General features: G+C 41.5%; 2 protein-coding genes across 2 annotated transcripts in view; both read left to right on the forward strand.

The window, feature by feature from the left end:
- The first annotated feature begins 12548 nt into the window (after positions 1–12548).
- LOC136172075 (ribosomal protein eL22-like) lies at positions 12549–13041 on the forward strand. The gene has a single exon (XM_065941190.1). The coding sequence runs from the start codon at positions 12573–12575 to the stop codon at positions 12939–12941; it is 369 nt and encodes a 122-aa protein (XP_065797262.1). The 5' UTR covers positions 12549–12572; the 3' UTR covers positions 12942–13041.
- A 1176-nt stretch (positions 13042–14217) lies between these two features.
- JMY (junction mediating and regulatory protein, p53 cofactor) overlaps positions 14218–26574 on the forward strand; it is a 68062-nt gene continuing 55705 nt past the window's right edge. The window contains exon 1 of the mRNA XM_065940124.1: positions 14218–15393. Coding sequence (XP_065796196.1) covers positions 14353–15393 — 1041 coding nt within the window. The 5' untranslated portion in view covers positions 14218–14352. The remainder of the gene's footprint in view (positions 15394–26574) is intronic.

Consider the following 26574-nt stretch of genomic DNA (forward strand, 5'->3'; position numbering starts at 1 on the left):
GTGGCAGAGTCTGACATGGCTGATCTGGACTTGCTGCCCTGATCTCAGAATCTCTCTCACATCTCACGCCTGTTCTGGTTCCACACCCAGAACTGACTTCTCTGGATCTGACCTCTATCCTGCCTACCTTGGGCACCTAAGTCTCTTAGGGGCCATAGAGACTTCCTCCTGGTCCAGCTGAAGCATCTCTCAGCTCACACAGTCTGGCCTTGCCTGATACAGTCTGTCTCAATGTAAAATATCTTCTGCTTCCCTCCGTCTCCTTTTTGATACAAAACTGAATGCAGTCAGTCTCTACCATTAAATACATTCCCTTTATATAAAAGGGTATTTTTGTTGTCTATGTACTGTCTGTGTATTTTAAAATATTTCCTGTCCTATGCTCTTTGTTACTCTATTCACTTGTTCGTTCATCAATAACTACAACCGATACTCTTTGTCTGGCACATGCATATATTCCCCTGAAACCTCCTGTCCTTGTTCATACACGCCGTTCCTCTCCAGCCAGAGTGGAGTCTATTTCCTCTCTCCTTGAATCTGGCTGGCCTGTGACTTGCTCTTACCTATAGAATATAGCAAAAGTGACACCCTGCTGATCTCAGGGTTGGGCCTTCAGAAATCTGATGACCTCAGCTTTTAGTTTCTTAAGGGCCCCAAGACACTATGTAAAAAAAAAAAAGTCCAGCCTCGCTTTTTCTCCCTGTTGGAGAAAGAGGCAACTGAGGCACTAGCCATGCAAGTCAAGCCTGATGAGTACTCAAGCCCTCAGTTAAGCATTCCCAGCCAAGACCACTGGGAGTAGACACCAACAGTCCCCATCCAGCCCTGCCCACATCACAGAATTGGAACAAAGGAATGGTTTGTTGTTTTAAGCCACCAGGTTTTGGAGTAGTTCACAGTGTAGCAGTAGATAAACATACATTAACAAACATGAAACTTTGAAATCAGTATGAAACTAGCAAAGTAACAAAAAAGCATATCAAGGGCAGAAAAGGCAACTTCTAGACCTATCACCTATTCTCAGGACTGAATTGTATTGAATTTGATTTTTTTTTTAAGAAAGTTATTGGTTTCAATAAAACAGAAGACTCAAGAGTCCAGTTTATAGAAAATTAAGGAGAAAGCAATTAGTAAAAAAGTAAAAACAAGTAAACATAGAGAAATGACTCCAGAAATTAGAGTAACACAGTGGTTTTCATCCTGTCTATTTTAAAAATCACCTGGGAAACTTTGGAAAAAGCAGATTCCTAGGCCACACCTTTTAAAATCCTGATTTCACTAATCTGGGGTGGGTCAAGGGTATTATTCTGAGATGCTGCTGTGGCTTGGAACAGATTGTAAAGAATAAAAATAAACTTGTAGTTGAAAGGTTTAACATGCCAAATAAAGATTTTGGTGAGATGGGATTATGTTGGAAGTTTCAGAAAAAAAGGGCTGGTGAAGACAGTAGGGCTGTATGTAGATTTGAAGAGAAAGGGAATAACGAAAGAATTGCAAAGTCAAGAGAGAAAAGACTCAAGCACACAGGATGTATTCCTTGAATTGGTTTCTAAAGAACTTCTAAATGTTGCCTGAATTCTCCAGAATGAAACTATTGCTTGCATACAGAATCATATAAAAGAGTATAAGTCAAATTGGAACATGAAATATTTTAAGAGCAGGGTTTATAGTGTACTTTCACTTACCTGATTTTATTTTTTCACAATGAGAGTATGACTTTTAATAACTAGATACATATACACACACACAATTTAAAAAGCAGCTGAGAGAATTTCCATCAATCACCTTTTAACAATCACTCCATATCTATTAAAATCTTAAAGTATATTAAAATGTGTAAGTTTAATATTTCAGATCTAAGGTAAGTGGATATAATATTAGAATATGAACTTAGAGTCACAAAACCATTCATACCTTTTGGCCTAATTCCACTTTAGGATTATACCTGAAGGAAGTGACCAGAAAGAAAAGAGGTAGCTTGCAAAAAGATGGTCATAGAAATGCTATTTATAAAACTGGAGAGTTGGAAAAGTCTCAAAAGTTCAACAATAGTGACAAGTCTAAGTAAACCGCTGTGCATGATCAAGATGGAAAACTATGGAACACTGACTAGTGTGTGGACTAGGTGGATATACGGAAATGTTAACTGACATTAAATAAAAAGACAACACCAGAACCCCTTTGTAGGGACAAGAGGATAACATGGAGGGGTGCAAATGGATAACTTAATATCCTTTCTCCATAAAATTGTATAAAATCTGGATTTTTTAAGCCTCATGTGCTGTTTGTAGGTTTTTTGTTTTTCTCATTTATTGGAGTATAATTGCTTTACAATGTTGCCTTAGTGTCTGCTGTAGTAGGAAGGAAGTCCCTTTCGGACTGTTCTCCCCTCTAGGTCATCACGGGCACCGAGATGAGCCCCTGCGCTTTATAGTAGGTTCCCACCGGTTATCCACTTTACACATAGTAATGTATGTACATCAGTTCTAACGTCTACATTCATCCCACCCTCCTCTCTCCACCCCCACCATGACCCCACTCCTGTCCAGGAACTAGGTTCACCTGAACCATAAAATCCGCATTTTTTTTTTTTTAAGTGGGAGAAATGCATAACCCAGGACTTCCCTACCGTAATTCTTCTCTTAACTTCTGGGGCCTGCACCAGTGTTTTGGTCCCACTGCAGCAATGCAGTTTAACACCCACAAAAATAACTGAGTACATAAGCACGGGGGTGGTTGTTTTTAATCAAGGATACGGTCAGTGTTTTGAAAATACGGATGCAGTAAAGAATGTACCAGAAAGATATGGCAACTGGAGGTTGTAGACATTCTTTTCCTTTTCTTTTCATGCCAGTCAAGTGATAGCATATACTTATGTGGTTACTTTCATTATAATCAAAGGGAAAGACCAATCAGAATAGAATGTTTATTAAAAATATGAGCCTGAAACATAAACATTACCATATGTAAGACAGATAGCCGATGGGAACTTGTCGTGTGACACAGGGAGCCAACCCAGGGCTCTGTGACAACCTAGAGGGTGGGATGGGGTGGGATGTGGGAGGAAGGCGCAAGAGGGATGGGACATGTTACCTGTTGTTGTTAGCTAAGTTCTGTCCAACATGTGTATACCTGTGGTTGATTCATGTTGATGTGTGGCAGAAACCAACACAACACCGTAAAGCAATTATCCTCCAATTAAAAATAAATTAATTTTTAAAAATATGAACTATTTGAAATATACCAAGAAATACAGAGAGTCATACAATAAATAGCCGTGTACTCAACACCAAGACTGAGCCAATGTGACTATCTGGGAATCTTTGTATCTGCAATGCTATTCATCACCTCTCCTCAAAGGTAAAACTATTCAGATATCATTGGTGTGTGTCCTGCCCTTACATTTTAAAATACTTGTACCACATGAGTATAGATCTATCACTAATATAGGATGTCATTTTACTTATTTAAAAGTTAAAATGGCAAAAATATAAAAAAAAAAACTAAAAAAGAAAAAACACACACAAAAAATTGAAATGGCATCATAATGTATATATACTCTGCTGCAAATTCTTTTCTTCATTTAACATTGCTTTTGAAATATAGGTATAATTAATTTTGTCTTAATGCTGCATGGTATTTTTAAAATTATTAATTTTATAATAAAGTTTTTTTAAGTCAGAAAAAATAAATGTAATAAACATTCATGTACTCAAGACCAAATTTCATCATATATTAGCACTGAGATATGTCAGTTTCAATCTTTTTTATGATCTTTTTTAAAGAAACAAAATTTCCATGGAAATGAACGAATCAGCCTGCCTGACTTCAGACTATACTACAAAGCCACAGCCATCAAGACAGTATGGTACTGGCACAAAAACAGAAATATAAAAAAACAGAAAGAAAAACACCAATATAGATCAATGGAACAAAACAGAAAGCCCAGAGATAAATCCACACACCTATGGACACCTTGTCTTTGACAAATGAGGCAAGAATATACAACAGAGAAAAGACAATCTCTTTAACAAGTGGTCCTGGGAAAACCAGTTAACCACTTGTAAAAGAATGAAACTAGAACATTTTCTAACACCATACACAAAAATAAACTCAAAATGGATTAGAGATCTAAATGTAAGACCAGAAACTATAAAACTCCTGGAGGAAAACATAGGCAAAACACTCTCTGACGTAAATCACAGCAGGATCCTCTATGACCCACCTCCCAGAGGAATGGAAATAAAAGCAAAAATAAACAAATGGGACCTAATTAAACTTAAAAGCTTTTGCACAATGAAGAAAACTATAAGCAAGGTGAAAAGATAGCCTTCAGAATGGGAGAAAATAATCGCAAATGAAGCAACTGACAAAGAAGTAACCTCAAAATATACAAACAGCTCATGCAGCTCAATACCAGTAAAATAAACGACCCAATCAAAAAATGGGCCAAAGAACTAAACAGACATTTCTCCAAAGAAGACATACAGATGTCTAACAACACATGAAAAGATGCTCAATATCACTCATAATTAGAGAAATGCAAATCAAAACCACAATGAGGTATCATCTCACACCAGTCAGAATGGCTGTTATCAAAAAGTCTACAAGCAATAAATTCTGAAAAGGGTGCAGAGAAAAGGGAGCCCTCTTACACTGTTGGTGGGAATGCAAACTAGTACAGCCACTATGGAGAACAGTGTGACATTCCTTTAAAAACGGGAAATAGAACTGCTATACGACCCAGCAATCCCACAGGTGGGATTACACACCGAGGGGGCATACATACTGAGGAAACCAGAATTGAAAGAGACACAAGTACCCCAATGTTCATTGCAGCGCTGTTTACAGTAGCTAGGACATGGAAGCAACCTAGATGTCCATTGGCAGACAAATGGATAAGAAAGCTGTGGTACATATACACCATGGAATATTACTCAGCTATTAAAAAGAATGCATTTGAATCAGTTCTAATGAGGTGAATGAAACTGGAACCTATTATATAGAGTGAAGTAAGTCAGAAAGAAAAACACCAATACAGTATATTAGTGCATATATATATGGAATTTAGAAAGATGGTAATGATGATCCAGTATATGAGACAGAGAAAGAGACACAGATAAAAAGAGTAGACTTTTGGACTCTGTGGGAGAAGGGTGAGGGTGGGATGATTTGAGAGAATAGCACTGAAACATGTATATTATCATATGTGAAACAGATCGCCAGTCCAGGTTCAATGCATGAGACAGGGTGCTCAGGGCTGGTGCCCTGGGATGACCCTGAGGGATGGGATGGCGAGGGAGGTGGAAGGGGGGTTCAGGATGGGGAACATGTGTACACCCATGGCTGATTCATGTCAACGTATAGCAAAACCACTACAATATTGTAAAGTAATTAGCCTTCAATTAAAATAAATAAATAATTTTTTTAAAAAAGAAACAAAACTTCCAGATACATTTGTGGCCCCTGAACCCCTTTCCTTGATCCTAGTTCCCACCCTCCTTGTCCAAACAGTATGAAGTTAGTGGATATGGTTCTGATGAGTATTTTATTACTTTCCATATACATATACATTGAAAGTGAAAGTGAAGTCGCTCAGTCATGTCCGACCTTTTGTGATCCCATGGACTGTAACCCACCAGGTACCTCCGTCCATGGGATTCTCCAGGCAAGAATACAGGAGTGGGTTGCCATTTCCTCCTCCAGGGAATCTTCCCAACCCAGGGATCGAACCCAGGTCTCCAGCATTGCAGGCAGATGCTTTAACCTCTGAGCCACCAGGGAAGCCCATACATATACATTAATGATAAGTAATACCACATCTGTCAAGAACTATAATCACCATCTGTCAGCATGCTTAAAGTTCAGAAACATGTTACGTGAATAAAAGCAATTGCATAAAATGGCATGTCTGTTATCTCTGTAAAAGTTGAAACCACTTAAAATACAGATATACCCTATTTATACATATACATTAATGATCCATAAACAGGGTATAGCTGTATTTTAAGTGGTTCCAACTTTTACAGAGATAACAGACATGCTATTTTATACACTTGCTTTTTTCATGTAACATCATGTTTCTGAGCTTTAAGCATGCTGACAGATGGTGATTCTATTTCTTGACAGATGTGGTATAACTTATTTATTGCTATTGCTGTATATTTTTTTTCATCATTTGACTATACTACATGTGTTTATTGACTATTGAATGATAGAGATTTAGGTTGTTTCCAGGGCTTTTTGTTGTTGTTGTTTGTTTTTTTACTATTATACATACTACTGCCAGGAACCTTATGGAAGAGACATGGAGAGACTCAACCCAGATCCTCTTCCAAAGAGGGGCGCATTGCCTCATCGGTTGAGGCTTCACCTTCATTCAGGCTTCACCTTTAGGAAATCACATCAGCTTCATCCAAGGTTGTCTTCTCTTCCAGGGACAACCCACAACCAAAGACTGGATGAATACATAAACACCTGTCCCACTGTAGAAGCAACTCAGCTAAGAAAATCCCCATGGACTCAGGGGTGTCAGGACCCCATCACAGCTTGAGATCTCCATTTCCCCACTCCAGCTCCCTCGTCTTTCTTTTCCAAGACTTGATCCCAAGGGCATGCTTAGTAAACAATCTGCACATTGAACTCTGCCAACATTAACAGATTAAAGAAGAAATACGATTATCTCAATACATGGGACAAGCATGTGGGAAAGGGTCCCCACGGAGAAGCACAAAAGCGTGTATGGGGGAAGTAACCATATTGGACACCAAGCTGGCTCAAGCCTCAAGACAGACCCAACCAGCTAAGACCCATCAACCTGTGACGTGAGAGATAGTAATAGATTGTTTTAAATCGTTAAGTTTGGGGGTGGTTTATTATAGAGTAACATATAAAGAAACCATAGCAATAGATGATAACTAAACATGATAATGTAGAACTAACAAAAACTAGGAAAATATCCTAATGACAAATCTTTAGATTCATTCCTATGAATACCAAAAAGATTAATAAACACCAACAGATACTGTTTCAGAGACCTTGGCTATGAGAACTATGATTGGCAGGATAATGTCCCCCCCAAAGATACCCATAAACTAATCTTCAAAACCTGTGACTTTGTGAAGTTATTTGGCAAAAAAGAAATGAAGTTGCTGATGGAATTAAGACTCCATCGAATCAGCAGACACAAAAATTATCCTGGATTATCCTCATGGCCTGATAAAATCACAAGGATCCTTAAAAGTGGAAGAGGGAAGTGGAAGCCGAGTGTCAAAGGAGGGACCTCTCGTGGTCCACTGGCTAAGACTCCATGCTCCAAATGCAGGGCACCCAAGTTCGACCCCTGGGCAGGGAACCAGATCCCTCATAAAGCATTTAAAGATGGGAGATACCATGTGCCACAACAAAGATTCAGTGCAACCGAAGACATAAATAAATATTTAATTTAAAATAAAGAGTCAAAGAAGGTGACGTGACAAGAGAAGCATAATCTGTCTCAGAAGAAATGTGCTGTGGGAAGAATCTGGCCCACTATTGCTGGCTTAGAAGATGGAGGGAGAAGCTACATGCCTGTGAATCTGGGCAGCCCCAGAAGCTGAAAAGGGCAAGCAAATGGATCCTGCCCTGGAGCTTTTAGAATAAACTTTGCAGCCTCACAGACAACTTGACTTTAGCTCACTTTAGACTTCTGACCTCTAACACTTAAAGATAATAAATCTGAGTTGATTTAAGTCACTAAAATGGTGGTAATTTGTTGCAGCAGCCATAGAAAATGAACACCAACCATATAGATATAAAAGAAGCAGTATAAGGAAAGTAAGTGATGCAGGAAAGTAAGTGTGTTTGGGAGTGTTATGTTGCTCTTCCTCTCAAACATTTTTTTAGAAATGGCAACTACTGTTTCAGGGTCCAGACTTCCTACCCAGGTTTTCTGCATCATGTGAGCTGAGAACAGGACTGGATCTACACAGTAAGGAAAAACTCAAACCCCACTTAGTATTTAGCTCAGAATTTACCCGAGAACCTGGAAAATCTTCTCAAACAAGATAATGAAGCCACACCCTCAAGATCTTCCTCCAGAGAGTCTGAAAAGCTATCAATTTCTGTTTCCAACTTAAAACAAATTACTTGTGATGATCCAGTCAGACTGAAGCCAGTTACTACAACGTGAGCACCACGCTGTACTCATGTGTGTGCCCTTGGTGCATCACAGATCAATTAAGGAATAGAGCCAAGTTTCGTAAAGCACAGCTGGTGCCTGTGACGGCCATGAGATGCGCGTCTCAGCTCCCTGAGCTTAATGCTGACAGCCTGGGCTGCTGCATTATGCATCCACCACATTTCCTCCAGGTTGCTCCCAGCCACTGTCTGAGGAGACGGGGAATATGGCAGGCCTGTTGGCTGTGAGACATGAAACTCCTCTGACAGGTAACTTTGGCTTGAGGATCCCCATTGACCTAGAGAAAACACTCTAGACTGCACTGCACTCTGAGATGCTCTTCATTAAAACTTCCTTTCTTCCTCGCTCCTTCACAATCACAAGCTCTCCCCTTTGCTCTGGCTCCCTCCCCATTTTCCCTTACAGGTGTTTCCCTCTAACTTCTCTCACACATCTAACTCCATCATGCTATCTGCTTCTTGGAGGATCTTAATGAAGTATGACTCTTAGGTACTGTCAAATCTTAGAAGCAGATTTGTATCTGATGTAAACTTTGTTTACCTTCTCTCTTCCCCTCAACTTCCTTTCCTTCATTTTGCCCCTGAGAGGCCCTGCCAAAAGGTGAGAGTCCTCTTCCTAAAATGTTCACTGGGCATGAGTTGGAACAATGTACCCATGGAGATGTGAAAACATAGGCATTTGAAATGTTAAAGGAACAATAAATCTAAGGATAATGGGATTGGAGGGTTGTTATAAGACCGGGCTGAGACTAAGGCTAATAATAAGAAGCTGTGGTAACTAACATGATTTACAGGCTTGAAGGTCACTCTCTCAGGACAAGAGAATTTAACATCCAAGCTAAGACCCTAGTGTATGTTGAAAACTTGCCGTGAGGGTGACTCCTAGAAACCTGGAAAAAGCAATGGGCCTCACAGAGCCCAATTTGAAATGCTTGAATTGCCAAGGTATAAAAAGAGGAAGGAATAAAAGACCCAGGGAGGCGGGAATGCTGGAATGGATATGCAATGTGAGGACAGAACAAATATGTTTCCCAGGTAGGTCCCAAGGATATGCCATTCACTAAGGGTGTTCGTTGGAAATGTGCTGGTGAGGGGGGCCCCAGCACCCCCATGAAGTTCACTGTGGCTCTCCTCTGCAGGCCAAGGTTAAAGGCAGGAGAAGTGGTCACAGAATCTGATCCACTGACAGCAATAGAGATGAGCAGGCACTGGAGCAACAGAGGCTACTGTCAACATCTCACCATCAGAAGTCAGAGGGTGACAGGGTCCACAGTTATGGGATGGCTAATAAAACAAAGCATCCCAAGGGTCAAAATAGCTGAACCGCCAATTGAATTGATTGAAAGTCACTCAGTTGTGTCCGACTCTTTGTGACCCCATGAACTATACAGTTTATGACATTCTCCAGGCCAGAATACCAGAGTAGGTAGCCTTTCCCTTCTCCAGGGGATCTTCTCACCCCAGGGGTTGAACCCAGGTCTCCCTCAACAGCAGGCAGATTCTTCACCAGCTGAGCCAAAATAGCTGAGCAGTTAATAGACACTGCTTAATATATTTAATACATTGTCCAAACAGAGCCAGAATGGACAAGTGGGAGGTTGAGGGAAGTACTGAGTCTGTCACCAAGTTTTCAAGGACTTTTGAAGACAGGGTCCAAGCTGATGCTGAAACCCAATAACCAGAAACTTCATCATGAGCTCTGGGGCAGAGTGAGGGCCTACAGGGGTTAGGTAACAAATGGAGTCTTGACCAAAGTCTGGGTCCACAAGGTCTGTGTACTCACCTGGTACTCATTTCCCTGGTCCCCAAATATATCTTGGGATTGAGGTATGTGGCAGTTGGAATAACCCATACACTGAGCTTGTTGATGGGGGCTATCATAGTAGGGAAGGTCAAGTGGGAGTTTCTGAAATGGCTCATCCCCCACCAAGATAGTGAAGCAGAAGCAGCATAACCCTGGAGGGGGATAGTAGAGATTAGTGCCACTGTTAAAGATGTAGTCACGGCAGTCCCTAGAATATCTCTGTTAATTTGCTGGTCTGGTCCTTACAGAAACCAGATGGATTCTGAAGACTACTGCTAACTCAACCAAACTATAGCCCTGATCGCAGTTCCCCAGCTAGGTGTAGTCTCTTTGCTAGAGCAGATAATATGGTCTCTGGTACTCAATATGCCTTCAAACTGTGGTGTTGGAGAAGACTCTTGAGACCCCTTGGACAGCAAGGAGATCAAACTAGTCAATCCAAAAAGAAATCAACCCTAAATATTCATTGGAAGGACTGATGCTGAAGCTGAAGCTCTAATACTCTGGCTACCTGTTGCAAAGAGCCAACTCACTGGAAAAGACCCTGATGCTGGGAAAGACCAAACGCAGGAGGAGACGGGGACAGCAGAGGATGAGATGGTTGGATGACATCACTGACTCAATGGATATGAGTTTGAGCAAACTCTGGGAAATAGTGAAGGACAGGGAAGCCTGGGGTGCTGCAGTCCATGGGGTAGCAAAGAGTCAGACACGAGACTGAACAACAACATCTCAATGTGCAGCCATTGATTTGGTGAATGTGTGCTTTCCTATTCCAGCCAGGCAAAAAAGATCAGAAATACTCTGCTCCAGGGCCACATTAACTCTCCCACCATCTGTCACAATCTATAGACATCTCGACTACCTGGACAGAGTGCAGAATATCATTTAGATACATTACATTGATGACATCATGATGATCTGGCAGGATAGGGTGCTGGCATGCTGGCAACCTTGGTAAGACATGCATTTCAGAGGGAGGGAGACAAACTCTACAAAAATTCAGGCCCTGGTCAAGTCAGTAAAGTTTCTGCACATCCCATGGTCAGGTATGTCAGGACATTCCAATTAAAGCAAAGGACATATTTGTGCACGATGCAGCCACTACTACAAGAAAAGAAACACAATGACTTGGGCTTTGGACACAACACATTCCACACCTAGGAAAGCTGCTACAGCTCATGTATCAGATGATACAGTGTAATAGTGTTAGTCGCTCAGTCATGTCCAACTCTTCGAGACCCCTAGGACTGTAACCCACCAGGCTTCTCTGTCCATGGGATCCTCCAGGCAAGAATACTGGAGTGGGTTGCCATTCCCTTCTCCAGGGGATCTTCCCAACCCAGGGATTGAACTTGAGTCTCCTGCATTGCAGGCAGATTCTTTACTGTCTGAGCCACCCCCAAATTTTTATTTGGGCTCAGAGTAGAGACTGGCTCTCCAGAAGGCCTCACTGCAGAACAAGCAGCACTGAGGCTTAGAACAAAGACTCCAGCACACCCTGTGGGACTGAAGGTTTTAGTAGTAGAAGATACAGTGTGAAACTTTCCGCAGGTCTCAGAGGAAGAATCACAACCCAGGCTCCAGGGGTTACCCACCAAGGTCAAAATGCGGCCTTCTGTAACTTTACTTATTCCCAGAGAGTATTTATACACTCAGAGATCTTAAAATCATATACAGACCTAAACAAAGAATTGTAAAGTACCACAGTAATGTGCCATGGGGATTTCTGTTTGTTTCTGTTTATTTGTAGCATAACAATTACTAAGACAAAATGAGAAACATTGAAACGACTCTTCTGAAAAAACACAGTAGCTAGAGTATTGTGTGTGGAGAAACAGTAACACCTGTGTGACCACAAACCAATTTTCTCTAGCTCTATTGTGATAAGACATAATGTGGATAAATATTGCAATGTTAATATACATGTAAATAAAAATACTTCCCATAAACATACTCTTTTGAAGTTCATTCATACTTATCTATAATGTATGATTCTCTCATTTTTTATCAGAAAAACTGTTAGTAGTAACTTTTCTGCAGAAAAGAGGAAAATTTTCTACAATGTGCTATTGTTTGCTTAGCTGGTGATACAGATTTGAAATGGATTTACTCTCTTTCTTACTGCCTTTCAAAAGGTGTATTTCTGATTTGCATTTGAGAATTACCATAAATTGAGTTACAAGCTTTGAAAACATATGGTTTATATATAGAACTGTAAAAAGGTTCAGAAACCAGCCCTTTTCAATTTTAGCTCATCCTTCCCCTTTTCTATGGTCAGAGCAGATCTATAGGTCTAAAATGTCCAATTGGCTGACAGGGCTAAAGCTCTTGGGATGTCTTCAGACGTCGGACAATACTGAAGTAAGTATGGCTAACAATGTAAGGTTAATTCAAACGGTCTCGCATATATTTTAGAAATATGGATAAAAGTAACAAATAATTCCCATTGTGCTTTACTGTGAATGCAGAATACCTGCAATACGAATTGGATAGTAGGAAGGAGTATGTGAATAATTTAAACTAGATTATATGACCAATGAGGCAATTTTAAGAATGTGTTTCTCTCATCGCGCGGCACGCCTTCAAGATGGCGCCGAAGAAAGACAAGAAGCCTAAGAAGTCAACCTGGAAGTTTAATTTGGATCTTACTCATCCAGTAGAAGATGGAATTTTTGATTCTGGAAATTTTGAACAGTTTCTGCGGGAGAAGGTTAAAGTGAATGGAAAAACTGGAAATCTTGGGAACGTCGTTCACATTGAACGCTTCAAGAATAAAATCATAGTCGTTTCTGAGAAACAGTTCTCTAAAAGGTATTTGAAGTACCTTACCAAGAAATATCTTAAAAAGAACAATCTTCGTGATTGGCTTCGTGTGGTTGCATCTGACAAGGAGACTTATGAGCTTCGTTACTTCCAGATTAGTCAAGATGAAGATCAATCTGAGTCTGAGGACTAGATGATGCCATCCTTTATAGGGCTTTGCTTGCTAATAAAACACATTAAGCATACAAAAGAAAGAAACATCTTGACATGGACCTTTAGCTTATCGCTGAAAAAAAAACATTACTCTGTATGTTAAAAAAAAAAAAAAGAATGTGTTTCATCATAGCTCAGTATGAATAGCGTGATTCTTCAGATTTACGTGATTTTTTTTTGGGGGGGGGGTCTGTGGATTCTGGGAACTCTTGATAATTGAATACAATTTCAAAAGGGCTCAAGTTGGTGACCTCAAAACGAGGTTCACAGAACAATACACAATGATGAAGCCAGAAGCAATAAAACACTGATGAACGGAGATGTAAACACACCGGTAGGACATGAGTGAATTTTCATTTATTTTGTTCTGGAGTTCTACTGGGTTGTCTTCAGACACCTTCCCTTTGTATCTGACAGTGTATCACAAGGTGTGAAGGGGAGAACCCAACAGTCTAGGGGATCCCGACAAAGTTTAGCCGACAGCTCACGTAACGTTACGGCGTACTTCTTTCTGAATATGGGAGTTATCCCTCCGAAATGGAAGAAAATGTACACTTGAGGGTCCCTCTGAATGACTGGAGTTCAAAAATGCTCAGCTCCTTCGCCTTTGTCCTTCTCCCCCTGGGTTTGGAGACCACCTGTCCCGCAGGTCACACCTGCCACGCTCACTGCGCGGCGCCTCGGCTCCGGACCCGAGCCTGAGGAAGGGAAGACTCGCGCGCGCGGCCGCGAGCGGGCGGGGGCGGGAGACGCGGAGGGGCGGGGCCGACGCGCGCGAGCGAGGTGTGCGCGCCGCCGCCGCCGCGTCACCAGCGTGCGGCACGTGCCCGTGTTTACGTCCCTCGTGGAGCCGCTACGTCAGCAGCCGAATGGCAACATTGTGGCGATACTGAGGCTCCACGCTCCGGAGACGCGTCCCTTCGTCAGGCCGGCTCCAGGCTGTCGGGAAGAAGAGGAGGAGGGGCGCGGAGATCCGCCAGGGCGAGCGGCGGAGGCTCGCAAGCCCAGGGCCCCGACCACCCACCCGCCTGCCCGCCCAGCCCCGTGCCACCCGCGCCTCACCTCCGGAGCGCCGCAGACTCAGCCCGGCGGCCTCGCTCGGGGGGCGGCCCGGGCGGGCGCGGGGCTTGTAAACAGACCCGCCGCACGTGACCATGTGAACTACCTGCTCCGGGGACGCGCATTGTCTTTCCCGCGAGCCGCGCCACAAAGGAGCGCGACGAGTCCGGGCACGGAGAGACGGGCGAGCGAGCGGGGAGAGCCGGCCGGCGCGCTAAGATGGCTGAAGGCGCCCGGCGAGGGTGAGTGGGGGGCGCGGCGCAGCCAGCCGGCGAGTGCTCGCGCGGGCAGGGCCAGCGGCGCCTTCCCCGCGGCCTGGCGCCGGAGCCACCATGTCGTTCGCGCTGGAGGAGACGGTCGAGTCGGACTGGGTGGCCGTGCGGCCCCACGTATTCGACGAGCGCGAGAAGCACAAGTTCGTCTTCATCGTAGCCTGGAACGAGATTGAGGGCAAGTTTGCCATAACCTGCCACAACAGGACGGCCCAGAGGCAGAGGAGCGGCACCCGGGAGCAGGCGGGGGCGCGAGGCGGCGCCGAATCAGGCTCGCTCGCATCCGACGGGACTCGCGGGCCGGGCAGCCCGGCGGGCAAGGGTCGCCCGGAGGCCACTGCCTCCGCGACACTGGGCAGGAGCCCCGGGTCCCGGAGGCGCCCAGCCTGGCCGGAGGGCAGCTCTCCGCGGAGCGCGTGCAGCCTTCGAGGGGACCCGCCGCTGTGGAGTCCGGCCGGTAAGGGGGCGGAAAGTCCTCTCCGGAGCCCAGTGCGGGCCAACCCCAGCCCGGTCCGGAGAGCATCCGGAGGCAGAGATGTGGCGGGGTCCGCCCCTACGGCAGCCTCGCCGGCGACCAAGGAGGCCCCGATGTCGTCGGTGCGGGTAGTGAGCGCCTGCGGGACGGTCACCGAGGAGATCGAGGTGCTGGAAATGGTCAGGGAAGATGAGGCGGACCCGGCGGCGGTAGCGCTCTCGGCCGCGGAGCAGCCGCCGCCGGCCGCCGAACTGGAGTCCCCGGCCGAGGAGTGCAGCTGGGCCGGGCTCTTCTCCTTCCAGGATCTGCGCGCCGTGCACCAGCAGCTGTGCTCCGTGAACTCGCAGCTGGAGCAGTGCCTGCCGGTGTTTCCGGAGGAGCCGTCGGGCATGTGGACGGTGCTCTTCGGGGGCGCCCCGGAGATGACCGAGCAGGAGATCGACACGCTGTGTTACCAGCTCCAGGTTTACCTGGGCCACGGCCTGGACACCTGCGGCTGGAAGATCCTGTCCCAGGTGCTGTTCACCGAGACCGACGACCCGGAGGAGTATTACGAAAGCCTGAGCGAGCTGCGGCAGAAGGGCTACGAAGAAGTGCTCCAGCGGGCCAGGAAGCGCATCCAGGAGGTAAGGACCCGGTCCAGGCTCCGCGCATCGCTTTTGGCTCCTCCACGCTGCCGGAGACGAACCTCGGTCTAGGTTGTGCGCATTTGGGACACTTGTTTTCCTAGGTAAACAAGGGGAAAGGAGGGGTTCCTGACCGTTCTCCCCATTCATTCCTCTCAGAGGTGGGAAAAACCCTGGCTTTCCTTAATTTGACCTCTGAAGGAACTTGGATAAACCTTTAAATTTCAGCCTCCTACTTAATCATGTAAGTTCTATAAAGTGCTCTGTTTACTACTAAGTAATGGTAATGAGATTAAAGCCACTCAGAGGAAAGATGTCCCATAAATATAAGCTAAATGAGTGATTCTCTTTGTCCCTGAAGTTCTTTCCAGCAATAATTGCCCGGATCATTAAACTTACTTTCCTGGTGTCCTGTTCGTTTATTGAAAATGATTTGTCTTATGAAGTAAAATTGGTCCGTTTTTTGTCTCCAAATGTAGTTTGGCAACTTTGGCAAATTTTAAATCATTTTCCTCCAGATGAGTGGGCTGTCCAAATAAAAAGCCCCTATTGACAGTTGGATGCCAACAGACTTTTCTACATACCTTAGGAATATCTCAAGCCTTTAAGGAGGGCTCATGTTTCACTCGTTTTAGGGAGGAAAAAGGTCTTGGGCAGGATTGTTTATTATACTTTTGGACTTGAGTAAAAGTAGTGCAGGCGCTTATTTTCAAACGAATCCTTGAAATTCCAGGAAACAATGGGAAAAGTTCTGAATGGTTATACGTAGAGAGTTCTACGATGTGTAGGATGTATAATTGGAGGTCATGCGTACTTAGGAGCTTCTGCCGGAAAACTACTTAAAAAAGTATTCTCGTTCTCAAAGCAATTATTTTTAGTATTAGTACCACTTGAGGTTGGACTTGGGTTGGGGAAATGCCTCCTTTTGTCCTGTTTATATTCTTTGCATGTGTTTACATACTACTGGAATCTTGTAATATGTGCCAGGAAGCAGGAACCTCCTAATTTCTTCGTAGAATATTCTCTATTTGGGATTTAGGAAATAATTCTTCCTCACTTACCCCACAGTGCTTTCTTAAAACCTGGTGACTCCAGCTTTTCACTTCTCCTGTTAGATTACGTGATGCTAAACATCACCCATCATGATGTGATCCTATAGTTCTAGCGATCTGTTATTTCCCTTTTTATCATCTCACTTCTGGAGTCTTTGTTTTATTAATACCTTAAATCCTTTTTGGAAGGAAGTGACAAATCTTAAATAGTCATGTTCTCTTTAGAGTTTTCATAGTGACCTGTGTTTCTTTTAAACTGCAGGGACAAAGTGCTGCTTTCGCTTATTTGTTTTACAGGTATATATTACTTTTTTTTTTCTTTTTACCTTTCTGTTTTTTAATCCCTAAATTTTGAAGATATGTTTGGTTTTAATTTTTCTGATACTCAGAAAAGGTAATTGTGGTTTGGTTTTTTTTTTTCCATTCAAGTTGGGTCAAAAATGAGGACTGCTGAGAAACAGTTTTCTAGAACTCATGTACGTTTTTTAAGAAAGATTATTCTTCCTAATTAAGGTTATATTGACCATATGTTTTATTCTCTTTAACAGGATATTTAATTTTTTTGTAGAGTTATTTTGGGGGAGGGGGAGCAACTCAATAAATGGAGTTTAAGTTCATTGAACATTAAATACATAAATTCTGGGTTCTTCACATAGTTGACTGAACAGTATTTGAAAAATAGGTATCCGGGAAGGACAACAGATAGGTTCAATTATAATGCCCACCCTGATTCCTACTGGAAGGCTATTTTGGAAGAAATTAGGCTCAGTAGGAGGAAAGGGTTGCATGATTGATCAGTGATGCCTACCATGAGTGACAGTGGGAGTGTATAGCGTAACTGCCATATATTTTTTCTACCCCATCTGCTTGAACTTTTTGCTGATTGAATAGCTTGCAGTAACATTCTTTTAGGTAAAATCTTTGTAGAAGTTGTGTCATGTTTTGTTATCAGTTCTGTTGAGTTAGTAATTATGTCTAAATTTATTTTTCATTCTCAGTCTCACAATTGTATGGAATTAACCATAGTTTTTTTTAAAGCTAGTTAATATGTGGTGAATCAAACATACTCTTAGGTATGCGTTGCATGATCCTTTGGTCATGTTTTTTCCTTTTGTAATTTCTCTGAATCTATTTTCCAGTTCTTTATTCCACAGTCTTCCTTTTCCAATATATTTAAAAGTTTCAATTTAAAGACCACACCAGTTTGTGTGCAAAATGTCAGTAAATTGTTGGAGAGGTTTATTTATTTTTTTAATAGAACAAACTGTACAGTGAGATTGTAAACTTCTCAAGGTCACTGGCCTTGACAGTATCTTGGAATTCTCTTCTTTGCCACCCCTAGTTCAGGGCCACACATCTTGTGAGCACTCTTAATAATAGTGGACAAAAGACACCAGTTTTTTTAAGAGATTTGGAAGAAGTGTCATTTTAATATAAAGTTGTAAGTAAATAAAATTTTTAAGCTGATAAATGTAAATTTCTCAAGGAACCCTGCTATTTATAAACTAGGAGAAAAATCTGTTTATAAAAACATAACCTCCTAAATAAGGAGTGGTTATTTGGGGTTGGTGAATTTCTTATGAATTGAGAGGAGCTATTGATAGACTTTATGGAATACCTTAAGCAGTGTGCAGAGTTTTATATGCATAGGCATATTTGCAGTTTTGGAGAGAAAGACTGAAAGGTATTCTTCAAAAAGAGCCTTAATATCACAATTATAAAGTATCTACTTTGTAAACTTAGGACATAACCTCTTTTGGAGTTTAGTTTGGGGAATATATTCTTGCTTTATGTGGGCTTATAAGAAGTACTTCTATATCTGTCTTGTGGAGTATTGAAGTATTACTAAACCTTACATTTTCTGCCAAAAGTTTTTGTTAATAGTTCACAAATTTGGTCAACTGACTAGTTTGTGAGGAGGTACAATTTATACAATACTAATGAAGTTATTTTTAGATGAATTAGGAATTATAGATTGTATACTACTTAGGCCTTTAATCTTCAGTACAGATGAAATGTGAAATTTATTACATGGTAGGCTTGTCTTGAACTTTAACAAGGATTTACTGTAAGTAGTGCTATTTATATAGCAAGCACTCAATCCCTGAATGAATCAAGTGCCATCAGGACCTCTTGGAATGGTTTCAACAGTGGCCTTGGTTGTTGGTTGGTTAAAAGTTGAGTATTGTGTTATAAGTCCTAGTATGGTTTACTCTTTGATGACTTGAAATAAAGTTTCAGTATAAGGACAACTATTGAAATCATTGTGGTCGTTTAGATAGTAAACCTTAACTATGATGATAGAGTTGATTAAAATCTAAAAATCACTGCTCACTTTGGAATTTATTATGTTTATAGAATTGCTCAATTCTAACTTTTTCAGTTGAAACCACTGAGAGAAGCCTGTGTTTTCAAAAGTAGCCATGTAAGGCACACAGTAGACAGAGACTACCTTGTGTTTGGGGTCAGAAAGATGTGGCTTTAAATGAGTGCTCATCGTTCCTGTGACCTGTTTAGTTATTTAACCTCTTTAAAACAGAGAAATGGGGGAAATACTTAGGATTTCTGAAGATTTAAGGCATTATAAAAAGTACCTAACAAAGTGTTTGGCATCCAGAAAGTGTTGTTTCGAAGGAATGTAAATATTTTTTGGCACTATTTTAGGTGTTGGGTATTTCACATTACCTATCTTCATCCTCCATACGATTTTTTGAGGCAGGTGATGTTTTATACCTATTTTACTGAAGGAGAAGTTGATTTGGCCAACTTTAACCAGCTAAGGAGTGACTAAACTCAGATTCAACTTTGATTTGTCCTCATTCAAACATATGCTTTTTCTGCATGTTTCTGCATATGCCTTTTCTGCCTTTTTTGCGTGATGACATTGCGTGATGTCAGTCTCCACTCCTGAGAATGGGAGGGTGACGTCAGTATTTTAAAATCTAGTTGGTTCAGTAGTGAGCTTTTAAGGTAATGTATTTGTTTTATTTCAAATTAATCCTGATAGGCATAGTGTAGGGCATAGTCCTCATGTTATGTTTTAGAAGCAGGTTGCCTAGGATGCCAGGATGGGTTTATGTTAGACAAGAGCACCCAATCACTGTTTTCCTTTGTGTTTAAAATGACTTGTCTATAAACAACTCCTGACTTGAGTTGTTCAGCAGAAGGTCAAGGAGCTCTATGAAGATTGTTTACTTATCATATCCCTCCTCCCATTTATGACTTTACTGATTTTCCCAGGAAAACTAAGATTAGCTATAAAACTCTGGAGCACTGCTAAAATCCCAACTACAGACAGTCCCTGACTTAAGGTCATTCAGCTTTAAGATGATATAAGTGAGATGCCCATTCAGTAGGAGCTGGACTTCCTCTCCTGGGTACCGTACTCGTTTGTAACTCTGGGCAGCGAGTTGTCACTCCCAGTCAGCCGTGCGATCACAAGGGTAAACAACCGTTCTCTGCTCACACAGCCTTTCTGTTGGCACTTCGGTACAGTATTAAAATCAAGTACTTGAGATATTCAACATTTTATTGTAAAATAGACTTTGTTTTAGATGAGTTTTGCCCAAGTATAAGGTAACGTGAGTGTTCTGAGCATACTTAAGGTAGGCTAGGCTAAGCTATACTGTTCAGTGGGTGAGGTATACTGAATGCAGTTCTGACTTAGAGAATTTTCAACTTATGACACGTTTATTGGGCAGTGACCCCAATGCAAGTCAAGGAATATCTGTTATACTTGCTGTATACTTGTTATGTATCTGTTATATATATCTCTAATATGTCACTAGAGAAATGACAGTCTTTTAGGAGCCCTAGGATGCTGGTCTTTGGGCTGGTAGCCATGACCCGTGATTAGGTATAAGTAGGAGAAGCAGGCTGGGGAGGGACACGTGCCCTCAGTTGCAGTGGAGAGAGAGCCATTCCACCTGGATAGTTACATAAACAGTGCAAACTGCTCTTTACTGTAAAACACAGTAATGGGATAATGAAGCTAAATGAATTTTGTGGGATTCCTGAAAATTATGATGAAAGACTTAAAAGCTGGAAGTTGTTAAAATAATCACTTAGATATTTATCATTTTCTTCAATCCTATGCCCCAACAAACTTCTGGCCATTTTTCATATAACTGGAAAAAAAAAAGATAGGTATGGGAAAAAAGTTGAACATGTGCTTCTGTGTTAGTGTTTCTGTAAACAAAAATGGAGGCTGGTGGCAGGATGGCAGCCTTCCCAATAAATAATTTATGTGGTGGTTTCTCTGCTTGCTGTTTGACATCACATGATGCCTGGCCCACCAGATATTTCACAGACATGCTTCCTCCTTGCAAAAACAAGGCCAGCTTGGACAAATATAATACTTTTGTAATGTGAGTACAAGGGTGTGTGTGTGTGTGTGTGTGTGTGTGTGTGCGTGCACATTGAAGGGAAAAGGTGAGTGGGAGGTTTGATTTGTCAAACATAACAGTTGTTATAGTTGAATTAGCAATCGCCATTCCCCAGATCTTCACATTTAACTTTAGTCTTACTGTTCTCCATTGCTGCTTTATTTGGCTTTTTATTGACTAGGACATTGTTGGAAGTGGTACTTGAAAGTGCAGGGTGGCTTTCCATTGATGGTTAGATTTGTGTGTGCTTATCTTTTTTGTAATGGGAAATTTCCCTATGGCTCTTTTTATTACTCATTAATAGGCCTGCATTTGCTCCCATTGAAGCTGCCCAGTTTCCTTAGCTATCATAGGAGAAAAATTAAGTTTTAAGGGTAAAAGGCAGTCAAGACTAAACAGTTGTTCTTGGTGCTGATTGCTTTTTGGTATAGGTGGTGAAGTTCATTTGGCTTTTCAAGCTTCTTATAGGAGACTGTTAATACCAACTAGACTTAACACAGAGTGTCTAAGTCCTTAAAACTGTGTGGGGCAGAGAAGGATTCATTCAGCAAAAGGGTAGAAAATTTTGTGAGTTCTTTTTCCTAAATATGGGGAACTGCCTTTATCTTTGTCCTTGAATTTTAAATTTTAGTTATAATTTGATATAATATATAACTTCAAACTATAGTGAAGCTTTTGTGTAATAGGCTGTGAAAGAAATATAAGCCTTATGGGCTAGACATTTTTAGAGAATGGTCTTAAGGATAAATGAAATTCATTTAATGATTTGGGGTTTTATTGTAGCTTTTAAGGTTATAGTGAGGGTCATGGTTTGAGACAGTTTATTCAACCAGTATTCGTGCATTCATATAATATAGGCACAGGGAGAATACAGTGATAAGCAGAAATGGTCATTTTCCTCAGGAAAAATGTTTTAATTAAAATTGGTCACCAGGTCTTGCTGCTGCTAAGAATTAGTTGAGGCAGGGTATACTTTTAAAGGAATGTCTCACTGCGCTATCTTAATTAGTGCTTAGTGGAAAGAAAATTTACTGAACATGGCTCAGGAGAATCTGTGTTTTTGTCTCAGTTCTGATACTAGTGGTTTGACCTTATGCTGTCACTTACTCTGGGCCTTAATTTCATGTTTGGAAAATGAAAATACATTGTTCTTTTCCTTAAGGATCCAGGGCAGTTTACAAGCACAGTGTGGCAAGAGTTGGAACCTGGGCCACTTGTTTTATGTACTTGTCTCCAGGTTTGGGTTTCTCTGCAGCAAGGTGACTAAGACATACACTTTTAATGATGCTAAGAGTTTCTTTCAGTAGAGTTCAGTTCAGTTGCTCAGTAGTGTCTGACTCTTTGTGACTCCATGAACTGCAGCACGCCAGGCCTCCCTGTCCATCATCAATTCCCGGAGTTTACTCAAACACGTGTCCAGTTGAGCCAGGGATGCCATGCAACCATCTCATCCTCTGTCATCCCCTTCTCCTCCTACCTTCAATCTTCGCAGCATCAGGATCTTTTCAGATGAGTCATTTCTTCACATCAGGTGGCCAAAGTCCAAAGTGTTGGAGTTTCAGCTTCAGCATCAGTGAAACTGAATGAATATTCAGCATCCAGTGAATATTCAGAGATGATTTCTTTTATTCTCAAGAGTCTTCTCCAACACCACGTTTCAAAAGCATCAATTCTTCGGCGGTCAGCTTTCTTTATAGTCCAACTCTCACATCCATGCATGACTACTGGAAAAACAATAGCTTTGACGAGATGGACCTTTGTTGGCAATAATGTCTCTGCTTTTTTAATGTGCTGTCTAGGTTGGTCATAACTTTTCTTCCAAGGAGCAAGCGTCTTTTTATTTCAAGGCTGCAGTCACCATCTGCAGTGATTTGGAGCCCCACAAAATAGTCTGTCACTGTTTCCATTGTTTCCCCATCTATTTGCCATCAAGTAATGGGACTGGATGCCATGATCTTAGTTTTCTGAATGTTGAGTTTTAAGCTAGCTTTTCGCTCTCTTCTTTCACTCTTTCGTCAAGAGACTCTTTAATTCTTCTCCACTTTCTGCCATAAGAGTGGTGTCATCTGCATATCTGAGGTTATTGATACTTCTCCCAGCAATCTTGATTCCAGCTTGTGCTTCATCCAGCCCAGCATTTCTCATGATGTACTCTGCATTTAAGTTAAATAAACAGAGAGAAAATATACAGCCTTGATGTACTCCTTTCCCAATTTGGAACCAGTCTGTTGTTCCATACCCAGTTCTAACTGGTGCTTCTTGACCTGCATATAGATCTCTCAGGAGGCAGGACAGGTGGTCTGGTATTCCCATCTCTTTCAGAATTTTCCACAGTTTGTTGTGATCCACACAGTCAAAGGCTTTGGCATAGTCAATAAGCAGAAGTAGATGTTTTTCTGGAGCTCTCTTGCTTTTTCGATGATCCAGCAGATGTTGGCAATTTGATCTCTGGTTCCTCTGCCTTTTCTAAATCCAACTTGAACATCTGGAAGTTCACGGTTCACGTACCGTGAAGCCTGGCTTGGAGAATTTTGAGTATTTGCTAGCGTGTGAGATGAGTGCAATTGTGTGGTAGTTTGAACATTCTTTGGTTTTGCCTTTCTTTGGGATTGGAATGAAAACTCACCTTTTCCAGTTCTGTGGCCACTGCTGAGTTTTCAAAATTTCGAAATCTTGAGTGCAACACTTTGACAGCATCATCTTTGAGGATTTGAAATAGCTCAACTGGAATTCCATCACCTCCACTAGCTTTGTTCGTAGTGATGCTTCCTAAGGCCCACTTGACTTCACACTTCAGGATGTCTGGCTCTCAGTGAGTGATCACACCATTGTGATTATCTGGGCCATGAAGATCTTTTTTGTATAGTTCTTCTGGGTATTCTTGCCACCTCTTAACATGTTCTGCTTCTGTTAGGTCCATACCATTTCTGTCCTTTATTGAGCCCATCTTTGCATGAAATGTTCTCTTCATACCTCTGATTTTCTTGAAGAGACCTCTAGTCTTTTCCATTCTATTGTTTTCCTCTATTTCTTTGCATTGATCACTGAGGAAGGCTTTCTTATCTCTCTTCTATTGTTTTTTGGAACTCTGCATTCAAATGGGTATATCTTTTCTTTTCTCCTTTGCCTTTCACTTCTCTTCTCAGCTATCTGTAAGGCCTCGTCATACAACCATTTTGCCTTTTTGCATTTCTTTTTCTTGGGAACGGTCTTGATCACTGCCTCCTGTACAATGTCAGGAACCCCCATCCTTAGTTCATCAAACACTCTGTCAGATCTAATCCCTTAAATCTATTTCTCACTTCAACTGTATAATCACAAGGGATTTGATTTAGGTCGTACCTGAATGGTCTAGTGGTTTCCCCTACTTTCTTCAATTTAAGTCTGGAATTTGGCAGTAAGGAGTTCATGATCTGAGCCACAGTCAGCTCCCGGTCTTGTTTTTGCTGACTGTATAGAGCTTCTCCATCTTTGGCTGCAAAGATATATAATCAATTTGATTTCGGAATTGACCATCTGGTGATGTCCATGTGTAGAGTCTTGTGTTGTTGGAAGAGGGTGTTTGCTATGACCAGTGTGTTCTCTTGGCAAAACTCTGTTTGTTAGCCATCTTTGCATGAAATATTTCCTTGGTATCGCTAATTTTCCTGAAGAGATGTCTAGTCTTTCCAATTCTATTGTTTTCCTCTATTTCTGTACTCCATTCTGTTTCTTTCATTATGTACTCCTAGGCCAAATTTTCCTGTTACTCCAGGTATTTCTTAACTTCCTACTTTTGTGTTCCTGTCCCCTATGATGAAAAGAACATCTTTTTTGGGTGTAAGTTCTAGAGGGTCTTGTAGGTTTTCATAAAACCATTTAACTTCAGCTTCAGCATTACTGGTAGGGGCATAGACTTGGATTACTGTGATATTGAATGGTTTGCCTTGGAAAGAGACCGTTCTCTTGTTCCTGAGATTGCATCCAAGTACTGCATTTTGGACTTTTGTTTACTGTGATGGCTACTCCATTTCTTCAAAGGGATCTTGCCCATAGTAGTAGATATAATGATCATCTGAGTTAAACCCATTCCAGTCCATTTTAGTTCGCTGATTCCTAAAATGTCGATGTTCACTCTTGGCATCTCCTGTTTGACCACTTCCAATTTGCCTTGATTCATGGCCCTAACATTCCAGGTTCCTATACAATATTGCTCTTTACAGCATTGAACTTTGCTTCCATCACCAGTCACATCCACAACTGGGTGTTGTTTTTGCTTAGGCTCCATCTCTTCATTTTTTCTTTCTCTAGGCTTTAGGCTTTGAAAAAGGTCTAATTAATTTTTTGCACATGGGGGCATTAAAGCAGGCAGGAGTGGTGTTTCTGTTTTCTGTTTATTTTCTTTTCCTCACTTTGTTACCTGTCCTTGAGGTGGATTTTGATGTGAGTGCTTTTCCCTACATACTTTATTATTACAATTGCTTTCCCATCAGAATTTTGATAACTTGGTACAGTTACACTTACAAAACCAATGTCTCATTACTAACTGAAACTCTTTCTTCCCCTTCACCGTCCTATCTAGGTGAGTCTGTCACCTCTTTGCTGACTTTTTGTTGCTTTTTTCTTTACTAACTATTAACAAGGTCATAACTTGTTGAATGACTGATGTGTAGAGACTTGTGTGAGGCCCTAGTTTTTGATGATCACAGTGAGTGAAGTGAAAGTCACTCAGTTGTGTCCGACTCTTTGTGACCCCATCGACTGTAGCTCACCAGGTTCCTCTGTCCTTGGGATTCTTCAGGCAAGAATACTGGAGTGGGTTGTCATTCCTTTCCCCTAGTGATCACAGCAGCTAACCTTTACTGAATGCTTTCTGTGACTCGGGCACTATGCAGAGGTCTTTAACTCAACATGTTGATAGGAGGTAAGAGGTAGGGTTCAAGTGAGTTTGAGTCCTGGCTCCTCCACTTAACAGCTTTATGAATTTGGGCCCACTTAATTCTCTTAAATCCTTAGCCTCCTCATCTGTAAAGTGAGGAGAGTAATACTACTGCCTCATAGTGGGACTGAAAAGTAGCTTTTATGTAAAGTACTTAGTGTCATTTACTCAACTCTTAATGTTAACTCTTACTAGTATTAATCTTCATATCAACCTAAGAGGCAGGGATTTTACAATAGAGCAAACAGGTTCAAAGAAACTAGATAAAACTTGCCTAAGATAACATATGCATATATGAAAACCAGGTTCAATTCCATGCCTGATTCCAGCCGGTTTTCTTAACCACTGGACTCTCTTCATCCCTGTAGAAAGGAAGTGAGGCTAACTGATAAACTTAGCCTTTGTCAGGTTGAAATACATGGTCATTGTCTTCATCACTGGACAAAAATATTGCAACAGTGTCTGGCTGATGACTGTTTCTGCAAAACCTTGGTTATGAACATATACTGTGTTGTCTATCATTGGAGAACATTGTAATCCCAAAGGAAGTGTATTTAAATTTGTACATGTATTATACATAAAACTTTAATGTGAGACAGAATGCATATGTCTCATACAGACTCATAAAAATAATTTTCCTGTACCCACAAGAAGAATAAATGTTATACTGATATTTAATCTATTACAAAATGTGTTTTGTGTTAAGCTAACTAAGGGTGACTTGGTTTAGATGATATGATAATACTTTTAAGAAAGTTTATTTTCTCCTCTAAACATTTCCTAATACTTTTTCCTTCCACAGTAGTAATAGGGAATTTGGTGTATT

This window comes from Muntiacus reevesi, chromosome 7, assembly GCF_963930625.1.
Source record: "Muntiacus reevesi chromosome 7, mMunRee1.1, whole genome shotgun sequence".
NCBI classification, from domain to species: domain Eukaryota; kingdom Metazoa; phylum Chordata; class Mammalia; order Artiodactyla; family Cervidae; genus Muntiacus; species Muntiacus reevesi.

Coding starts and splice junctions, on each gene's coding strand:
- LOC136172075 (XM_065941190.1), top strand. CDS start 12,573: ATGGCGCCGAAGAAAGACAAGAAGCCTAAGAAGTCAACCTGGAAGTTT.